At 35.1% G+C, this 20,390-nt stretch overlaps 1 protein-coding gene across 1 annotated transcript; it reads right to left on the bottom strand.

Annotated features, from left to right (window-relative positions):
* Positions 1–7,275: 7,275 nt before the first annotated feature.
* On the bottom strand, positions 7,276–20,384 carry LOC103519306 (reticulon-4 receptor-like 2). The gene is made up of 4 exons (XM_008484386.3): positions 20,082–20,384; positions 8,413–8,543; positions 7,813–8,245; positions 7,276–7,498 (listed from the first exon to the last, which is right to left on the bottom strand). The coding sequence occupies exons 1-3, from the start codon at positions 20,244–20,246 to the stop codon at positions 7,828–7,830; spliced, it is 714 nt and encodes a 237-aa protein (XP_008482608.2). The 5' UTR covers positions 20,247–20,384; the 3' UTR covers positions 7,276–7,498; positions 7,813–7,827.
* Positions 20,385–20,390: the final 6 nt, after the last annotated feature.

Below are 20,390 nucleotides of genomic sequence, written 5' to 3'. Positions count from 1 at the left end.
TGAATTATGAATGCATCTAGATACCAACTATTGAAATTTGAAATAATTCTTGCATTGATTTTATAAAACAAACTCTTGAAACAATAGATACTTTCATAATCCTCCTTTTGTGGATGAACTTATTGATTCTCTATTCGTTATCCCTTTTAGTTAACTTTTAAATGTTGTCTTGAGAGTTTGAGCATCCAAAACGCCACAAAACCGTGAGAATATAGAAAATATTAGGCGAAAGATAGTATACATACCCATGTCTAAGGCAAAGACAAAATAAATATATAGAGCCTAATTATTAGAACCGAGAATGGATTGATACGGCACACCAGAGCAACTTTGACGTCCCATCAAACTTAAACTCGATCTTAGAATGAAACGTCCCAAAAGAATGGAGTGAATGGACCTTATTGATTGTCATATTCAGTCAAAAATAATAGAAATATGTAGGTATCTAGAGTCCTAAAAAAATTGTCTCACATAATTTCGTCGACTTTTCTGTCCACATGAAGCCTTGAACCCCTAAGCTCCTACTAACAGATGTCACACCTACCTGCCTACAGACGAGCTCACCGGGACGCAAAAGCTTTCTCTGTTGTGAAGAAGTCGTCGAAGAGGTAAAAAGACCTGCAGCAGATGGTAAGTTTTGTGATTAAATGATAAGTGAATGAAAAAATAAATTAATAAATAAATAATTGCTCTCATTAATGAGCGAAAAACAGAGCAGTCAGCTTTGAACAGTTTGAACTAGATTGCATCTTAGCTGGACATATAAAACTATCCAGTCGCATGTGTATTTTGTGTATTGTAAATATCTACATTATGGGCTTGGTACGAGGAGTTTTTGAAAAGATTAAATAGGTAGGTACCTACCTAGATTTCCGTAGGTAACCCAAAAGAATGGAGTGAATGGACCTTATTGATTGTCATATTCAGTCAAAAATAATAGAAATATGTAGGTATCTAGAGTCCTAAAAAAAATTGTCTCACATAATTTCGTCGACTTTTCTGTCCACATGAACCCTTGAACCCCTAAGCTCCTACTAACAGATGTCACACCTACCTGCCTACTTTTTTTTTTTTCACGAAAATCACAAATTTTCAGCTCTTACTAAAGAAAGAAGAGAACATTGTCCCAAGACAAAACCAAAACATCATAATGCTATGCAAATATTCAAATATATTTCATATCCATCTTGTTCCGTGCGTATATACAGATACGTAAATAAACATACGTACGTAAATTATGTACATAGGATATAGGGAGTAACAGGAGAACTTAATGTATCATTTTTCAGTATTTTCTGCCTTGTGCCTCCAACTTCTTACTTTGGGGGGAAATTTTTCTTCTCTTTTTGGGCAAAGTGTAATTTATCGAGTTTTGTGTTTTGAGGTAAGTTTTTCGTATTTTTCTTCTTCAACGAATGCCTTGGTCTTTTGACAAAGTGTTCTTTTCTGGCTTTTTTCTTTTCGACGATATTTATCACCATTATAAATAAATACTAATATGTACGTACCTATGTACCTAATGTTACATTGTTTGTTACTTCCATAAAAAAGAAGTTACTCCATTCCTAGGTATTCTTAAAGGAACGAAGTAAGTTTAAACTCGAAGTGATAAAATTTGGAAACAAAATGTTCACCATGCAAAGGAAATTTTCTCAATAGGTTTTGGGTCTGATCGAGCTTTTAGAGGTCTCGTAGGGGCTTTGTCATTTTTATGTGGAATTTTATTACAAAATAATGACTTTGCAATTTTTCATTTCCATCAGAGTTATACAAAAGATATTTTATTATCATTTATCATAGAATAATAAACAGTCATTTTTCAGTATTTTCTGCCTTGTGCCTCCAACTTCTTACTTTGGGGGGAAATTTTTCTTCTCTTTTTGGGCAAAGTGTAATTTATTGAGTTTTGTGTGTTTGAGGTAAGTTTTTCGTATTTTTCTTCTTCAACGAATGCCTTGGTCTTCTGACAAAGTGTTGTTTTCTGGCTTTTTTTTTTTCGACGATATTTATCACCATTATAAATAAATACTAATATATACGTACCTATGTACCTAATGTTACATTGTTTGTTACTTCCAGTAAGTTTAAACTCGAAGAGATAAAATTTGGAAACAAAATGTTCACCATGCAAAGGAAATTTTCTCCATAGGTTTTGGGTCTGATCGAGCTCGAGAGGTCTCGTAGGGGCTTTGTCATTTTTCTGTGGAATTTTATTACAAAATAATGACTTTGCAATTTTTCATTTCCATCAGAGTAGGTAAGTTATACAAAAGATATTTTATTATCATTTATCATAGAATAATAAACACAAATACTCCATAGTAAAATCATATTGTATAATGTGTGTGTACGAGTATTGTACGCTCTAAATACATACATAAATTACATAGGTGTCTAGATATTTAACATTTCACTTTCACTGTCATATATGGATATGTTGGGGTATGTAAATTTTACATAATTTCAAACATTGTAGAACACGAACATCAGAAAAACCGTAACATTTCATAACACAGATAATAAACACAAATACTCCATAGTAAAATCATATTGTATAATGTGTGTGTACGAGTATTGTACGTTCTAAATACATACATAAATTACATAGGTGTCTAGATATTTAACATTTCACTTTCACTGTCATATATATGTATATGGATATGTTGGGGTATGTGGTATGTAAATTTTACATAATTTCAAACATTGTAGAACACGAACATCAGAAAAACCGTAACATTTCATAACACAGGCAAAAAAATTAAACTGACGTAATTATTTGCTTTCCCCCAAAAAACCTGAATGTTAATTCCTCCGGAATTATTGCGAGGAAAAAGGTAGATATAATAATCAGAAATGTTGAGTCATTTTCGTACAAGCGAGTAATTTTGAAAATGAAAACAATGTTCTTCTGAGTTAGATAACCTCTTCCATTCAAGCTTGATATGAATCTCGTGAAAATTTTCTCATCTACATATAAAATTTTAAAATTATATTTAAGTTGTACCTAATTTAAGGTTAAGGAATGGGAGTTGATGAGTTGGTAAAACGGGAAAAGGTATAGGCACAAACCACTGAATTCGCTTTAGCTACATAAATGCACGTAGGCCAGGCACTTATGTAGTCCGTACCTCGTACCTATAGCCATTATTTGAAAGCATCAATTTTTTTGCCATTTACAAATCAAAGGTGTGTCCACACATAGTCGACGGCCTTCGATAGATCATCGATCCATGTGAATTTATTGTGAATCCATTTGGATCGACGTCTATCGATGGCCGAGGATTTTTTATTTCCACTTTTCACTGGATATTTTTTTCAATTTCCATTGGATATTTCTTTCGATTTCCATTGGAACAAAAATCTACAATAGTTGAATAAACGTTTCTGACACATAAATACACAAAAAACAAAGTCATAATAAGTTCCACTCCCCGTTGACTCGAACCCAAACCTTCTACCTACTAACCATGAAGTTTGCTGATACAGTTGCAGAGTAATGCTTACTGATGATCACACACATACTAAAACCGTAGGTATCATCTTGTCATTCTTGACCATGAACAGCAATTGATTTCCGCCAAAATCAGTCAACTGATCTTATTTAATTAATTTGATCTGACATTATGTCTGCTTCTAATTCCATGCTCCAAGAATCAGTAGGTCTAGGTAACGTTATTCTACAATGAGGTACGTAACACATTGTTTTCCTATGTAGGTTAGGTAGATATTTATAAATTAAATATGTAGGTATAAGCAGATAAGAAAAGTACATCCTCAGGAATTTATGTCTACGCCACTTGCAATCGTTTGGTTTCCAAGAAATAAGTCTTGGAGGAGGAAAAGAAAACAAAAGGTGAAAGATAAGGCAATGAGATAATGTGATAAAAAAATAACACAGAATTCTTTCCACCCAACACAATAATCCCTTGTGGGAACAGAAAGCAAAAAACCCCTCCGCCTTAATATTTGGGTTGGCAACATCATATCAAGGTAGATCTTCCTCATATGAGATAGGTGGCTCAGGTGTTTTGATGCTCTTTATTGTCCTACCTAGGTATTTCGTTTTCCAAGTCCTGAAAGTTCCTGTAATGGAATGTCATTGGACCCTCAGTTCGTTTAGTCCTATATTTTGATATTTTCCTGTAATAAATACTTGAAACACAGGAAAAGGGAACATAAAGTAGGTACCTACCTAACACTTATGAGAAAAGGAGAGACAAGATCAAGAGAAGTAATCATGTTTAGTGGATGTGCCATAAACACCACATTTTCAAATACGAGAAGCGAAAAAAGATAATTTAGTATACGATGTATAAATTGTGTAATAGTCGTACATTTTTACTTTCCTTATCCTATGGGAAGGAAAGTAATGTAATCGGGTCAAATTTTTTAGAGAATTACCAGTGTGCTTGAGGGAGGGGGAAGAATAATTTTACTAGTGGATGTGCCATTTTCACATTTTCCAATATTTGAATACCTAGGTAGTGAGGATTTAGTAAGGAAGATCTAGCTCTAACTTTTAATCAAAGTTTCTTTCTTTCTCAATATTTGAATACCTAGGTAGTGAGGATTTAGTAAGGAAGATCTAGCTCTAACTTTTAATCAAAGTTTCTTTCTTTCTTTCTTTCTTCTTCTTCTTCTTCTTCTTCTTCTTCTTCTTCTTCTTCTTCTAGGGAATTTGAAATATTATCTGCGAGCCGCTTTCATCCCCAATTCACCCCTTCCAGAACAGTGCCCAAACCCCTGGGGTGACCCTGGTATATAAGACAGGCTCATATCTCTGAGAGGGTAGTTTCCAACTTGATTGATAACCAAATTTTTACAGACAGGGGTCAAACACAAGGATTTTCATTTTTCAGTATTTTCTGCCTTGTGCCTCCAACTTCTTATTTTGGGGGGAAATTTTTCTTCTCTTTTTGGGCAAAGTGTAATTTATTGAGTTTTGTGTGGTTGAGGTAAGTTTTTCGTATTTTTCTTCTTCAACGAATGCCTTGGTCTTCTGACAAAGTGTTCTTGTCTGCCTTTTTTCTTTTCGACGATATTTATCACCATTATAAATAAATACTTCTATGTGCCTAATGTTACATTTGTTACTTTCATAATAAAAAAGCAACTCCATTCCTACTTTTGAGGGAACAAGTAATTTTAAACTCGAAGAAATAAAATTTGGAAACAAAATGTTCACCATGCAAAGGAAATTTTCTCAATAGGTATTGGGTCTGATCGAGCTCACATGTATAGTACAAATTAAAGGATCGACCTCTATTAATATCAGGTATTAGTTAGGTTTTTTAAGACTGACAAATAATACCTCTTTTAGACTGATATCATGACTGAACTATTGTATTATTTTATGTCTTAGAGGTCTCGTAGGGGCTTTGTCATTTTTATGTGGAATTTTATTACAAAATAATGACTTTGCAATTTTTCATTTCCATCAGAGTAAGTTATACAAAAGATATTTTATTATCATTTATCATAGAATAATAAACACAAATACTCCATAGTAAAATCATATTGTATAATGTGTGTGTGCGAGTATTGTACGTTCTAAATACATACATAAATTACATAGGTGTCTAGATATTTAACATTTCACTTTCACTGTCATTTATGGATATGTTGGGGTATGTAAATTTTACATAATTTCAAACATTGTAGAACACGAACATCAGAAAAACCGTAACATATTCATAACACAGGCAAAAAAATTAAACTGACGTAATTATTTGCTTTCCCCTAAAAAACCTGAATGTTAATTCCTCCGGAATTATTGCGAGGAAAAAGGTAGATATAATTATGGGTCTCTTATAACCTCTACTATTTTATAGCTCCTGTAAATATGTTTACCTTGGTTATTCATTTATTTATATTTTTCCGCAAATAAAACTAATTTGTTTTGTTTCGAAAGAATTAATTCGCATTAAAGTCTTTTATCAAATCCTTTTCATGTCCAATCTCACGATGACTTCTTGTTGAGTAGGTAGGACAAGAGGACGTAGATATAATAATCAGAAATGTTGAGTCATTTTCGTACAAGCGAGTAATTTTGAAAATGAAAACAATGTTCTTCTGAGTTAGATAACCTCTTCCATTCAAGCTTGATATGAATCTCGTGAAAATTTTCTCATCTACATATAAGTTATTCATTTATTTATATTTTTCCGCAAATAAAACTAATTTGTTTTGTTTCGAAAGAATTAATTCGCATTAAAGTCTTTTATCAAATACTTTTCATGTCCAATCTCACGATGACTTCTTGTTGAGTAGGTAGGACAAGAGGACATCCGTTCTCGTAATTGGGAAATTTGAAATCTTCTTAGTAACCGAGTGCTATAGGTACCCACTACCCACACCCAGACCACTTTCCGATTATAACTAAGGTCCTTCCTTAGTCAAAGGATAATCGGGTCCGGCTTTATCCTACCAAAGGTACCCACTACCCACCCAGACCACTTTCCGAGTAAGGTGCTAAGTCTAAGGATAAAGGGCCCGGCTTTATCCTACCTAAGTACGGGATAGGACAACACTGTTGTTCAGGGAATTTTTTATACAACTTACGACTTTCAAAGCCATTTACATATTTCCCTTCAGCAAATGGGAAGATTCTACATATAAAATTTTAAAATTATATTTATTTTTAATGTTGTAATTTAAGGTTAAGGAATGGGAGTTGATGAGTTGGTAAAACGGGAAGAGGTAGAGGCACAAACCACTGAATTCGCTTTAGCTACATAAATGCACGTAGGCCAGGCACTTATGTAGTCCGTACCTCGTACCTATAGCCATTATTTGAAAGCATCAATTTTTTTGCCATTTACAAATCAAAGGTGTGTCCACACATAGTCGACGGCTTTCGATAGATCATCGATCCATGTGAATTTATTGTGAATCCATTTGGATCGACGTCTATCGATGGCCGGTCGACTATGTGTGGACAAAACCTAAGATTTGAGAACAATCTAATATGTATACGACTCTTTTAGTACTAGGAAGGTACATTATTCTCTTTCATAAATAGTTTTTGCCTCCCCAAGTGCCTCCTCCTACAAAAACATATCTACATGTATAATGCGCTACATACCTAATAATGTATTTGCAGTCAATCTTGTCGAAAGCTAAAAGTACGAGTAGTAGGTAAGTATTTATGTACAAAATAAATAAAATAAAATTCACAAGGTTTGTAAGTAGGTAAATATAAAAATAAAAGGTTTCATCTAAAAATTAAATTTTCTTCTTATAAAGCAAAACGTACGAAAGAAAAGGTAAAGTAAATAAATTATTATAAAACAAATTTAATTTTATTAATTATCCCTAATTATTACAGTCTTTGAGATTTGATCTCTGAAATAGGTGATTGCCCTTTTAGAAGAACAATACAATAAAATTAGTTTAGGTATTCAATATTTACATTTAGCTCAAATCATTTGAAATGCTACATGAGTTACTTTGCTTCTTTTACTTTTGATTCATGACTTCAAAAATTGGTTTTCATCATGTGCTTATTAGATGGTCACTTAGCAACTCTCCTCAGATGTTTCATATCACCTCCCTTGACATAACTCGCAGGAGTTTTTTCGTTTACATCTTCATCATCACTTGCACAAGGAGACTTGAACGTGTTCCTTCGAATGCGTTGTTGTTTCGTTCGGTAAAGGTGACGCGCATAGAATGAGAAGTAAACCATAGCTGATAAAACGATGACGCCCACAGAAATTAATCCAAAATTGCCCAAAGTTAGAAATGATTTAGAGTTTAGCTTTTCCATATTGATATAACTAGGAGCAGCTCTTGTTTTGTGGTTTTCATCATGTGCTTATTAGATGGTCACTTAGCAACTCTCCTCAGATGTTTCATATCACCTCCCTTGACATAACTCGCAGGAGTCTTTTCGTTTACATCTTCATCATCACTTGCACAAGGAGACTTGAAAGTGTTCCTTCGAATGCGTTGTTGTTTCGTCCGGTAAAGGTGACGGGCATAGAATGAGAAGTAAACCATAGCTGATAAAATGATGACGCCCACAGAAATTAATCCAAAATTGCCCAGAGTTAGAAATGATTTAGAGTTTAGTTTTTCCATATTGATATAACTAGGAGCAGCTCTTGTTTTACGACTGTTGGTTCGAGGTGGTCGGAAGAGTTTGCTAGAAGGACAGTCTGCTTCTTTAACATATCTTGCCCAAGTTTTATTGGTGCTGGCAAATAGCTCTCGTCCTGGACGTTTGCGTGTTGGAGTTGTGAAGATATCAAAGTAACAAACCAGACCTTTCTTCTTTCTGGAAGCTCCAAACCCGATTTCTGTAGGTGTTGTGGAGCCAACAAGAACACCAATGTCTCCCTTCTCTCTAGTTGCCCATTCCCACATGTCCATAGCTCTCGTCCTGGACGTTTGCGTGTTGGAGTTGTGAAGATATCAAAGTAACAAACCAGACCTTTCTTCTTTCTGGAAGCTCCAAATCCGATTTCTGTAGGTGTTGTCGAGCCAACAAGAACACCAATGTCTCCCTTCTCTCTGGTTGCCCATTCCCACATGTCTGCAATGTTACAATTGGCGGACCACTATTGATAAACCAAAAATCTCGCGGACCACTTGAGATTATGTATGTATATGAAATCAATTGTACCTACATTGCTTCAATTTCAAGGTCACAAATGCAATCGTTGATAAGAGCGGAGTTAGGAGGAGCACGTTGTATGAAAAGAAAGGACATTACTAAGTTAATATCAGGAGATATAAAGAAAATGCTATTGAATAACGAACTTTACTGTTTCTTATACATTAGGTAGGTACTGGTTAGCAAACACTGGTTAGGTTACCTTAATAAATACTTCATCATAACTATTACAGTACAGTCCCCACTCATATTAATATGTTGATTCACCCATGATCAAACTTGTTATCAATTGGTCAGCTAAATGGTCTGAATGGTAGGTATAGGTCATTGACCAATTAATTTCAATTAAATCGAATGAAATCTGCTCTTACTTTGACCCTTTCATATCGCGAACCATGTTAACCCAGTCAATATACAAAATCTGACCGCTACACGTTTTGGTAGGTATACACATTGCTGAACTTATCATGACGTCATGTCTAACAATTTGCTATTTCCTGCAAAATTAAATTTCCTTTGTGTTTGGAGGTAGGAAGGTCAATCTCATTTGTGTACAATTTCGTTAATTTAATATTTTCCAAGAATAAATAGGTATGATTCATGTACTTGACATAAACCCAACTCATTCATCGTCTGTTTTTTGGTTGTGCTCATTGTTGTCTGTTGGTTTTATATTCTCAAACAAAATGTTTATTCAGTGAATATTGAACATTTTCTTAATTTCTAAAAAGGGAAGTACCAAAACAAGCAGAGAATGTCTTCTGAGAGTTGCTAGCCGTTGACGATAAAAGCTTTTAGTTGTCAACACCTTTCGCCCATTTGAACGTATAGAAATCTCAAATAACCTTCTATTTTAGAAAGAGCGGACGGAAAAAGTAGAACCAAACCATGACGATGCCAATAATAATCAATTAGGAGTGCATGTCAAGTCCTTGCCAAGCCAGGTAACAGTAGAAGTAAAAGTAAGCCCTACTGCAATCACATTCCTCGTGTTTGCTATTTCTATTATTATCTGTTGATAGCTAATTCGATGACCTTTCTTAACAGTGCTAAATGTAGGAGAGAGAGTTCTAGCAAATTGTCTATTTTATTTTGTTATCTACTTAGTATTTCATTGGGTAGAACAATAAAATTGTAACGAATGTTAACTTCCTTGTACTGGTGAGAGGATGTGAATTATGTACTCATACATACGAGTACCACGGCTACCATCACGTATGTACATTGTACAAGACATAAAAATATAAATATGATTTTATTATTATTTAACTTAATCAAAGTAATGATGTTTTTGTTGGAAGGTAGGTAGGTATACCAACATGAGGTTTGAAGTTGTTGAATCGTTAGATGAATCCTGCGACCATTCGATCAAAGATAATATTGAATTCACGTGCATATCAAAGACTAGTTTACATTTGCATAGCAGTTGTCCATCGTTAGCTTTGCCTATTGTTATTATAATTAATTACTTATCCATCTTTTGTAGGTAGGTATCTGAATAAAACAAAATTTCATTCCGCCTCATTAGTCATGAATGTCATGATCTCATGATCTAAGACTGAGAATACTTAGTATTCTGCTAAATACGTAAATATGTAGGTAGATACCCCGTAACCCAGTAGATAAACCGTCAAAATGTATTCTGTGCTTTTTACTAAGATATAATCCACATACGTGTCAACAGGTTATACCCTATATCTTTATGTCTTATCGCAATTTAGCAACATACTGCAGCTCAGTGGTTCCTAAACTTCTCGTTAGCATGCGAGTCTAGCGAACTGTTTTCCTGGACCACTTCCAGGAAAACAGTTCGCTAGACTCCCCTCCAAACCCCAGGTTGGATAACTCTCATATGAAATTACACAAGGTATCATCTAGAAATTTATATTTTGTATAAACACACAATATTGACGTTCACGATATTTATGTGTTGTCAATGGTGGAGTGCAGTATGTTATCTGATATCTCGGAGAACACAGATGGGTGTGTGCTGATAGCAATGCTTCCTCAATATTCCCAGCGGAAAAGTAACAGCAAATGAATTTCTGGAGCAATTTATGTCCCAGTATAGTTCAATCAGCTGTATTAATTTACTCTAAGTTTAGTGTTGAACATTTTATCCAACATTGAAATTCCGGGTTTGTAGCATTTGCCTGATGTGTCAACCAATTGGTAAATATAGAATTATGAAACAAGATAAAGTTCTTACAATGTACGAGGCAAACAGAGCAAACACAATCTACTTATAGAAACTTTTTCCAGGAGAAAATTATGTCTGACCTTTGCATGTCTCTAACGCCACTTCGGTACTCAGTGTTTGGATAGCAATTTAATATTAAATACCTACAATGGGTTAGTATAAAAGCTGATGTACAAAGTATACCACTGTATCTAGAAAAAAAAAAAAAAAAAAAAAATGGTAAATATGGAATTATATGAAACAAGACAAAGTTCTTACAATGCACAGCGTAAACAGAGCTAGCACATTGTACCTACAGAAACTTTTTCCAGGAGAAAATTATGCCTGACCTTCGCATGTCTCTAACACTGCTCGGTGCTCATTGTTTGGATAGCATTTTAATATTAAATACCTACAATGGGTTACTATAAAAGCTGATGTACAAAGTATACCACTGTATCTATGAACATAGTCCAAAAGAGATGCTGATTTCTTGCTACCATTTTTTCATGGATAATATCACCCAAAATACTCTCTATCGTAATATCAACTAATAATGTGTCATTACTGTTATAAGGTACCTGCTTTACGTATGAACTACTATAATCACCTAACAAGTGACATTTTACTGCACAATCGGTGATATCTTGTGAATAAGTAGGTAGTATAGGTACCCAGGTCGGTCGGTAGCTGGAAACAAATTGATAGGTTATGGGTTATGATGATGGTGCTCGACAGACACCGAAGCGAATACAATAGTCCGTCCCTTATACCTTTTTATTACTATTGTAATAATAAAGGAAGGACGGACTAAAAACCGAAAATGAGATGAAGATTTTTTTCTGAACTTACTCGAATGTTCTTGAAGTAAGTCTAACATACTTCAAAAATTTTCACAATAACATACATTTACAAAACGATATCAACATCGAATTACCTGAGATTCCAGAGGAAATAAGTAAACCAATCACAAACACCACCCTTGATTTCTTTCACAATATATTGAAAATGAAAATTAACAGTAAGCTCCAATTACTAAGTCCATTCACTATAGAAGAATCTAAAATTAAATTGACAAGATCGATGGTAATGAAATAAAATAGCTGATGTTTTGGAGTTAACAGCATAGTCGTCCAAAATTGCCTTGGACGATTAAAACGAAAGTTCGTCAAACACAAATTTGTAAAAAAGGTTATACACTAGAAGAGGCTGATGTACGTCTAATGCTTGCAGTAATACTCTTTTCAATTAGTTTTTACTTTTTAATGATGTTGGAAATAGGAGACAGGAGTTGCTTGTAGCAGGCTCCAATTGATTTTAATGGAATGGGACATTGGGGACGGTTTCCAATAGCCAAATATCAATGGAAAGATATGTTCTGCAATAAACTTGGATAAGTAGGTTCCTAAGTACCTTACTATCATTTATAGGTAGGTAGGTGAGCTAACTATTCTTACATAAGGTTCTATCCAAACTATTAATTAAACGAAATCCGGAAAGAGGATCCTAATATAGACAGTATTGATCCATATTGGATATGACATCAACATCTGGTAATGAAATAAAATAGCTGATGTTTTGGAGTTAACAGCATAGTCGTCCAAAATTGCCTTGGACGATTAAAACGAAAGTTCGTCAACACACAAATTTGTAAAAAAAGGTTATACAGTAGAAAAGGCTGATGTACGTCTAATGCTTGCAGTAATACTCTTTTCAATTAGTTTTTACTTTTTAATGATGTTGGTAATAGCAGAGAGGAGTTGCTTGTAGCAGGCTCCAATTGATTTTAATGGAATGGGACATTGGGGACGGTTTCCAATAAATATCAATGGAAAGATATGTTCTGCAATAAACTTGGATAAGTACCTAAGTACCTTACTATCATTTATAGGTAGGTAGGTGAGCTAACTATTCTTACATAAGGTTCTATCCAAACTAATAATTAAATGAAATCCGGAAAGAGGATCCTAATATAGACAGTATTGATCCATATTGAATATGACATCAACATTCATTAAGAGATGAAGAATTTAGCCAAGAGTAAGGTGGTTTCCAACAATATTCTTATGAAAGACCGGCCTACTCGTATTATTGTGTCCATTTACTCTTGGGGTAAAGGGACTTATCAGCAAAAGGACTTTGTCATTTTATATAAGAGTAAAGCCTTTTATCACTTAATTTTAAGTTCAATTGTAGGTATACCTGTTATAGGCTATAGGTAGGTATCTACGTAAATACGTGAAAAATGCGTCCTGACTTCCCAGTTTTTTACAAGACTCTCTCTCTTGGTTTGTATAAAGCTTGCAGCCTACATACATACCGGACAAAATGAAACCTACATGTACTAGAAATTGGACTACCTAATACTTTACATTTATCCAGAAAGATAATTATACTAAGGAACCCTGATTTGCTGATCGTATAGTCATTAGTCATCTACCCATATAGATAGGTATCTACTTTAGTTTGAGAAATGGGTCATCTTAAACTTCAAAATGCTTGGGTTAGTAGGGTAATGAAAATTGAAACTTACAGGTGTGAGTTCCCGGTATAAACAAAACTCAACAACATTATGGTTTACTTATATGAGAGAGAGGTATCATACCTACTATTTAATACAGCACTTTACAAGGAAAAACAATGATATCTGATCATGCTAAATAAATTAATAAATTATTTAAAAGACGCTTACTAATATTTTCACCTACGCTCAAAGAAACAGTAGTGTTTTCAATATCGATTAGACAAACTTTAGCACTGTAGGCCCAATGTCCCATGTTAGAGAGGGATACAAGTTGCATAATTTGAATATTATATGTATATATAAAACTTACCTTTTCTTGAAAAACACAGGGTACCTCGTCAATGAAAGTTCACTAAAAGAAGTTGAAAAAATCAGCTCTGATGAAAATTCAAACAATTTTTTTCACAATAAAAATATTTTCGAAACAGCCGTGTTCGAAGCAGCCGAGGGGGAACAACACTTTCGGACGAAACGAAATTTCCAGGCTGCAACTACGCAGGCGAAAAATGCGTGCGCAAATTTTTGTTATTCCTAATTTATTTGAAATTTTCAACCACAAAACAGCAAAACACTATTTTTTTACGAAAATAAAACTAGGTAATAAAGTGTCAAATTTGATTTTCCTCTAGAAAGAAACAAAGAAACAGAATAATATCACTTCTGTGTAGGTATTTTAAAGCCCCAAAGTATTAGCTGTTAATTTTTAAGGCACTTTTTCAAACAAAATTTTCAAAACTATTTTTTGCCGATTTTATCATCAAATTCGGTCTCACTTGAAAGTTCTCTTGTTTACATTTCAATGAAAAAAAAATTCATTTTACTTTGAATAAACACCCAACACAACTGAATGTTCAATTATGTATTTATCAGACTGCGCACTTCTCAATGATGCATTGATAACCCTTGATTGCATGCAGAGTTTGATGATTGAAGCTATAGAGACCTACTTCAGTTTAGTAGGGCGTAGTTTGATTGCATAGTTGATACAGATCTCTTGTCTGTAGGAACGTACCTATATAGTCGTATTTATGTTTTCATTTTTAACGCCGGTTTACTCTCGTTCAGTTTTCATTCACTGACCTATATCCAACACCCTCGCAGCCCCCCAAGGGTCCTCAGGCATTTAAAGCCCCTCTTTCTATGTATTTTGTGGAGCAACCACCATCCCCTCTCAATTCACAATTGAACCAGGGCGGGTCCCCAAGCGAAACCTGTCCCCCGAAATAATATTAAGCCCCTGCCACTGTTTTCACATTCATACAGCAAATCTTATTTGCTGTATGAATGTGAATTGTTTATAAAGTGAATCATGAGTCTTCTCTAACCCAGGGTTAAAGAGTGGTGAGTCACTTGGTTAAATTTAATAGACGTTATGTCAAGTAACGAACTGGAACTGAACAGAAATAACTCCCTTGAAAGTAATAAGACTCGGTTTGAGTCTCTAGGATCTTCAGAAGACTTACCTGATTGTGACAGGGACATATTTGGCCTGGAATGTCACAGGAAATAGAAGAAGCTAGGAATATTTCAAATTGTTTGTTCGCCAAAAATGACCGTGGAATCGGACCTTAGGTGAACATAAAAATCATAAAACACATAGGTATACTCGTACCTAATATTTCTATAACAATGTTGCGAATTTTATGTCGACCTGGGCCACATTATTATATGTGAACCTACACCCATTGTTAACCGTCAACGTTGTTATTAATACATACGCAGCTACCTACCCAATACCCATCTATTGCCTAATGGTTGGTAAAAGCTCTCGAAATTTTTAACATTTTTCAGTTAAACTAATCACCTGATCTAATGCTTTTTGTGTAATTTCGGTATGTCCAAATTTCGATAAAATTTCATGTATTAGGCCGTAATGTAATGAAAAGTACCCTTATGTAAAGCTAGGCTATTACATTAATTTATGGTACCTATTGTGCATAGTCCGTGGCGGAACGAATTTACCTATGATTAAATTTCGTATTCTGTGAGATAGTTTGAACTTTCAGGGAAAATGTTCTGTAGGACGAGGTAGCATAAAGACTGTTTGGCAGTTGAAAGTCCTCCACAAGCTTTTTTAATCTTGAGCCAAGATAAACACTAAACAGGTAGGTAGAGAATCTGGCTCTGGCTATTACATTAATTTATGGTACCTATTGTGCATAGTCCGTGGCGGAACGAATTTACCTATGATTAAATTTCGTATTCTGTGAGATACCTAGTTTGAACTTTCAGGGAAAATGTTCTGTAGGACGAGGTAACATAAAGACTGTTTGGCAGTTGAAAGTCCTCCACAAGCTTTTTTAATCTTGAGCCTTTTGTTTGAATTTTACATTTCAAGATCAACAGGTAGGTAGAGAATCTGGCCAAATTTCCACTATTATTCAGGCGGTTCAAGTCCGTAGAACTTTCAACTTTCAACGTTACCTTTTTTTGTGTGAATATAAACGTTATGTAACAGAAACACAAACAATCCTTTCAAAATATTCACATTGTAAATATTTTTCCACACAAGAAATATTGAATGTAATTTTAGTGTAAACAAAAACTCTAGCACTGATCACCAAGTGGTACAGAAAATACTAAAAACCACAGAGAACTTTGAGCAAGATATTTCTCTGAGTTGAGTTCATGTGAGAGCCTCTTCAGATCATGTATAGAATACTGTTGTACTAAGTAGGTACTACTAGAGGAGTTAGTAAAAGATATCTTCCTAGGACCGACAGAAATGTTAGCTTTGGATATAGAGAGACCATTTTGTTATATTTCTAGCTATGCAATTTAATAAGACCTATTAGTAATTTCGACATTTTGGATCTTAATTGTACCATTCTGATCCAAACGTCTGCAATTGGAAGTGTCATGGAGTTATCACAAATCATATAAGTAGTAACACCAGTTGAAACTCTGTTGGAGTCCGATCATCACAATAGGTACATACATGGTCCAATCTTAGTAGGTACAATACAGATTCAGACGAATGTATGTCTACATTGTCTACCTTTCTGCCTATGGGTAGACACACTAAGGATTAGCTTAGAATGGATTTCACTTTTAGCATGCAAGGTACCAAAGAGATTGAAGTAACGAGAATGGGGGAAGTTGTACCTACAGCAGTACCTATTGGTCTTGGCAAATTCCACTTCACTCGGAATAGGTAATATGCTCAGATCGCATGCAGTCAACCTTAAACACAGGGTGTATGTAAAGTACAACACAGTAAGGCCTGGGACTACACGTTACTTGAGGAAATCAATGTTGACTTCTGAATCTTACTGTTCTGGCTAACGTTCCGAGATTGAACATAGTCCAAAAGAGATGCTGATTTCTTGCTACCATTTTTTCATGGATAATATCACCCAAAATACTCTCTATCGTAATATCAACTGATAATGTGTCATTTTTGTGACGTCACGTTACAGTTCTTACATAAAACTAGACCAGAAATGGATTCGTTACTGAATCAACGCTGGCAGTAGTCTTGTACACTATCATATGTCTTGTATTCAGGCCTTGACCTTGGTAGTATGAGAATTAATGTGCAATTTTATGAGTTTACCTGATGTAGATAGGTTGGGTCTGTTATTGTATGGATGCCGTCTTCTGAATGCTACAAGTCTAATATGTATGGCTAGGGCTATGGCTGGCGGTGGTCACTGGTACCACTCACATGCACAAAGCTACTACTATCCATCTGCCTATTCATCTGCTTGTAAGACTAGGGAATCTTCCTTTTAGAACTTAAAGGGATTTCCTATGTATGTAGGTACCTACGTGAGCCCTACATGAATACTTTGAAGATGAATTGTTTATAAAGTGAATCATGAGTCTTCTCTAACCCAGGGTTAAAGAGTGGTGAGTCACTTGGTTAAATTTAATAGACGTTATGTCAAGTAACGAACTGGAACTGAACAGAAATAACTCCCTTGAAAGTAATAAGACTCGGTTTGAGTCTCTAGGATCTTCAGAAGACTTACCTGATTGTGACAGGGACATATTTGGCCTGGAATGTCACAGGAAATAGAAGAAGCTAGGAATATTTCAAATTGTTTGTTCGCCAAAAATGACCGTGGAATCGGACCTTAGGTGAACATAAAAATCATAAAACACATAGGTATACTCGTACCTAATATTTCTATAACAATGTTGCGAATTTTATGTCGACCTGGGCCACATTATTATATGTGAACCTACACCCATTGTTAACCGTCAACGTTGTTATTAATACATACGCAGCTACCTACCCAAGTAATAAGACTCGGTTTGAGTCTCTAGGATCTTCAGAAGACTTACCTGATTGTGACAGGGACATATTTGGCCTGGAATGTCACAGGATATAGAAGAAGCTAGGAATATTTCAAATTATTTGTTCGCCAAAAATGACCGTGGAATCGGACCTTATGTGCACATAAAACACATATATTTCTATAACAATGTTGCGAATTTTATGTTGACCTGGGCCACATTATGTCACAGGAAATAGAAGAAGCTAGGAATATTTCAAATTATTTGTTCGCCAAAAATGACCGTGGAATCGGACCTTATGTGCACATAAAAATCATAAAACACATATATTTCTGTAACAATGTTGCGAATTTTATGTGGACCTGGGCCACATTATTATGTGAACCTACACCCATTGCAATGTTAACCGTCAACGTTGTTATTAATACATACGCAGCTACCTACCCTCAATTGTAGGTACTTATACGTGTCTCTTCGTCTGATGTTGGAGGTATTATTGTTCCCCTTTGTATGACTTCCCCTGGTCAGTGCTCACTGAAGATTTCGCTTTGCAATTACTTAATCTAATCTAAGGTATCTGGCAAGATTCGTTGATAAGCTTATCCTGTCTATTGTTCTCAACCACAGAAAGATACATGCGAGTATATCTATCATTTAGTCAACCTAGGCAAACAGGATTCATCTGAAGGTTTTGACAACGCATGCAAATATTTGCCAATTCAGCAGGAATGAGGAATGGTTCAGACGTTCACACGCGTTATTAGATAGGTATTTTCAGAGCTCACATTGGCAATAATGTATTGTGTAGGGACTGGACGTGCTAATTGGTTTTAATTGGAAGAGTTAATTGAAAAAGTCACCTTCTTCAAGGTTGTGATATCTATCATTTAGTCAACCTAGGCAAACAGGATTCATCTGAAGGTTTTGACAACGCATGCAAATATTTGCCAATTCAGCAGGAATGGTACAGACGTTCACACGCGTTATTAGATAGGTATTTTCAGAGCTCACATTGGCAATAATGTATTGTGTAGGGACTGGACGTGCTAATTGGTTATAATTGGAAGAGTTAATTGAAAAAGTCACCTTCTTCAAGGTTGTAACTCTCCTGACGTTCCTTACTATTTTTTTTTCTCTTGACTTGTGACCAACCTGTAGGTCAATTTAGAGTCCTAAATTATCTCCCGACAGATGTCATCATGTTTGTATGAATAGCCACGTTTGTGTTAATAACGAGGTGACATCAAGTATAATTTCAGTAGGTGATGGTACTTACTACTCATGTATGTATGTTTATTTATCTCATGTACTTGGCACTCATATCAAAAACACACCATTCTTTCTTAGAATTGTAATTTTCTAGAATCTTGAGAACTAACAACTTGACCAACACAAACTATCATTTCTAATTGCTAGAGGATAGGATGTAATTCATTAACACACAACCTTGCTGCTAACGAGCGTGCATAGGTATTATAGGGTGATCAACTGTATAGGTAGTACCTAGATAGGCATCTAGCAAAACGGCCGTTCTGTGAACGCCAATAAGGTAGCAGGGTGTTATTCTATTATCTAGTAAGTAATGAACGACCTATTTCTATTATACTTAGAAATGAAAGATCTACTACATTCTATTACCTAGAAATGAACAACTGTTACGTAGATACCTACTTATACTTGGCCCTGTTATAGGCTATAGTCGTAAAGAGGGGACCATTGAAACAATACATGATTGTATGTAGGTAGGTACCATGTTTTAGGTACCTGCTATACCGAGCTATAGGTAGGTATCTACGTAAATACGTGAAAAATGCGTCCTGACTTCCCAGTTTTTTACAAGACTCTCTCTCTTGGTTTGTATAAAGCTTGCAGCCTACATACATACCGGACAAAATGAAACCTACATGTAGGTACTAGAAATTGGACTACCTACTTTACATTTATCCACAAAGATAATTGTGCTAGGGAACCCTGATTTGCTGATCGTATAGTCATTAGTCATCTACCCATATAGATAGGTAGGTACTTTAGTTTGAGAAATGGGTCATCTTAAACTTCAAAAGGCTTGGGTTAGTAGGGTAATGAAAATTGAAACTTACAGGTGTGAGTTCCGGTATAAACAAAACTCAACAACATTATGGTTTATATGAGAGAGGTATCATACCTACTATTTAATACAGCACTTTACAGTAGGTACCTTTCTTTCCCTTCCTCCCTCCCTCAGGAGGAAAGATACCTCCAATGTGAGATACACAAGACTCAAGTACCTACCTACAGCCTATAGCTAGATGCCATACTAATGTCAGGGCCTATACCATGGGAATTGGGAAGTATACCATGAACTCTCAAGAATACGTAAGAAGTATACCAAGTTTGCACAGCCTACCTATCTGGAGGATGCATAGTGAGAGTATTAGGTATTGTTGTAAAATTCTAAAATGTCTACCTAATATTACAGGACAAATTTCTGGAATTGGAAGGGTTCGAACTCGGAAACCGGTGAACTTTGAGAGTGCAATGTTACAATCACACTTCCATGGATTTCCAACCAGTTTGATAGAAGTGATCGCTCGGTTGTGTCTCAGCACGGTTGGTGATATGTGTGTTAAGTTGTTATTAGATAAGTCAAGAGATTCCAGTTCCAAAAGAACATCTAAGAATTGGAATGATAACTCCGAAGTCATGGACAAATTGTTATTTGCCAAATTCAAGCTCGTGATATTTCTAGTGTTGTTAAAAACATTGGGTGGTAAATAATCAATCTTACATCTGCTGAGGTCAAGAGAACGTAATCTGGATAATTGTGGTGGTAATAAATTTCCTGTAGG

Source organism: Diaphorina citri, unplaced genomic scaffold, assembly GCF_000475195.1.
Source record: "Diaphorina citri unplaced genomic scaffold, Diaci psyllid genome assembly version 1.1 scaffold2658, whole genome shotgun sequence".
In the NCBI taxonomy this organism is placed as follows: domain Eukaryota; kingdom Metazoa; phylum Arthropoda; class Insecta; order Hemiptera; family Psyllidae; genus Diaphorina; species Diaphorina citri.
Note: the sequence above shows the minus strand (reverse complement) of the source record. Positions and strands in the feature narration are given on the sequence as shown.

Coding starts and splice junctions, on each gene's coding strand:
- LOC103519306 (XM_008484386.3), bottom strand. CDS start 20,246: ATGACTTCGGAGTTATCATTCCAATTCTTAGATGTTCTTTTGGAACTG. Junction 8,544..20,081: donor CATGGAAGTGTGATTGTAAC/ATTGCACTCTCA, acceptor GCCAATTGTAAC/ATTGCAGACATGTGGGAATG. Junction 8,246..8,412: donor CTGGTTTGTTACTTTGATAT/CTTCACAACTCC, acceptor TTACTTTGATAT/CTTCACAACTCCAACACGCA.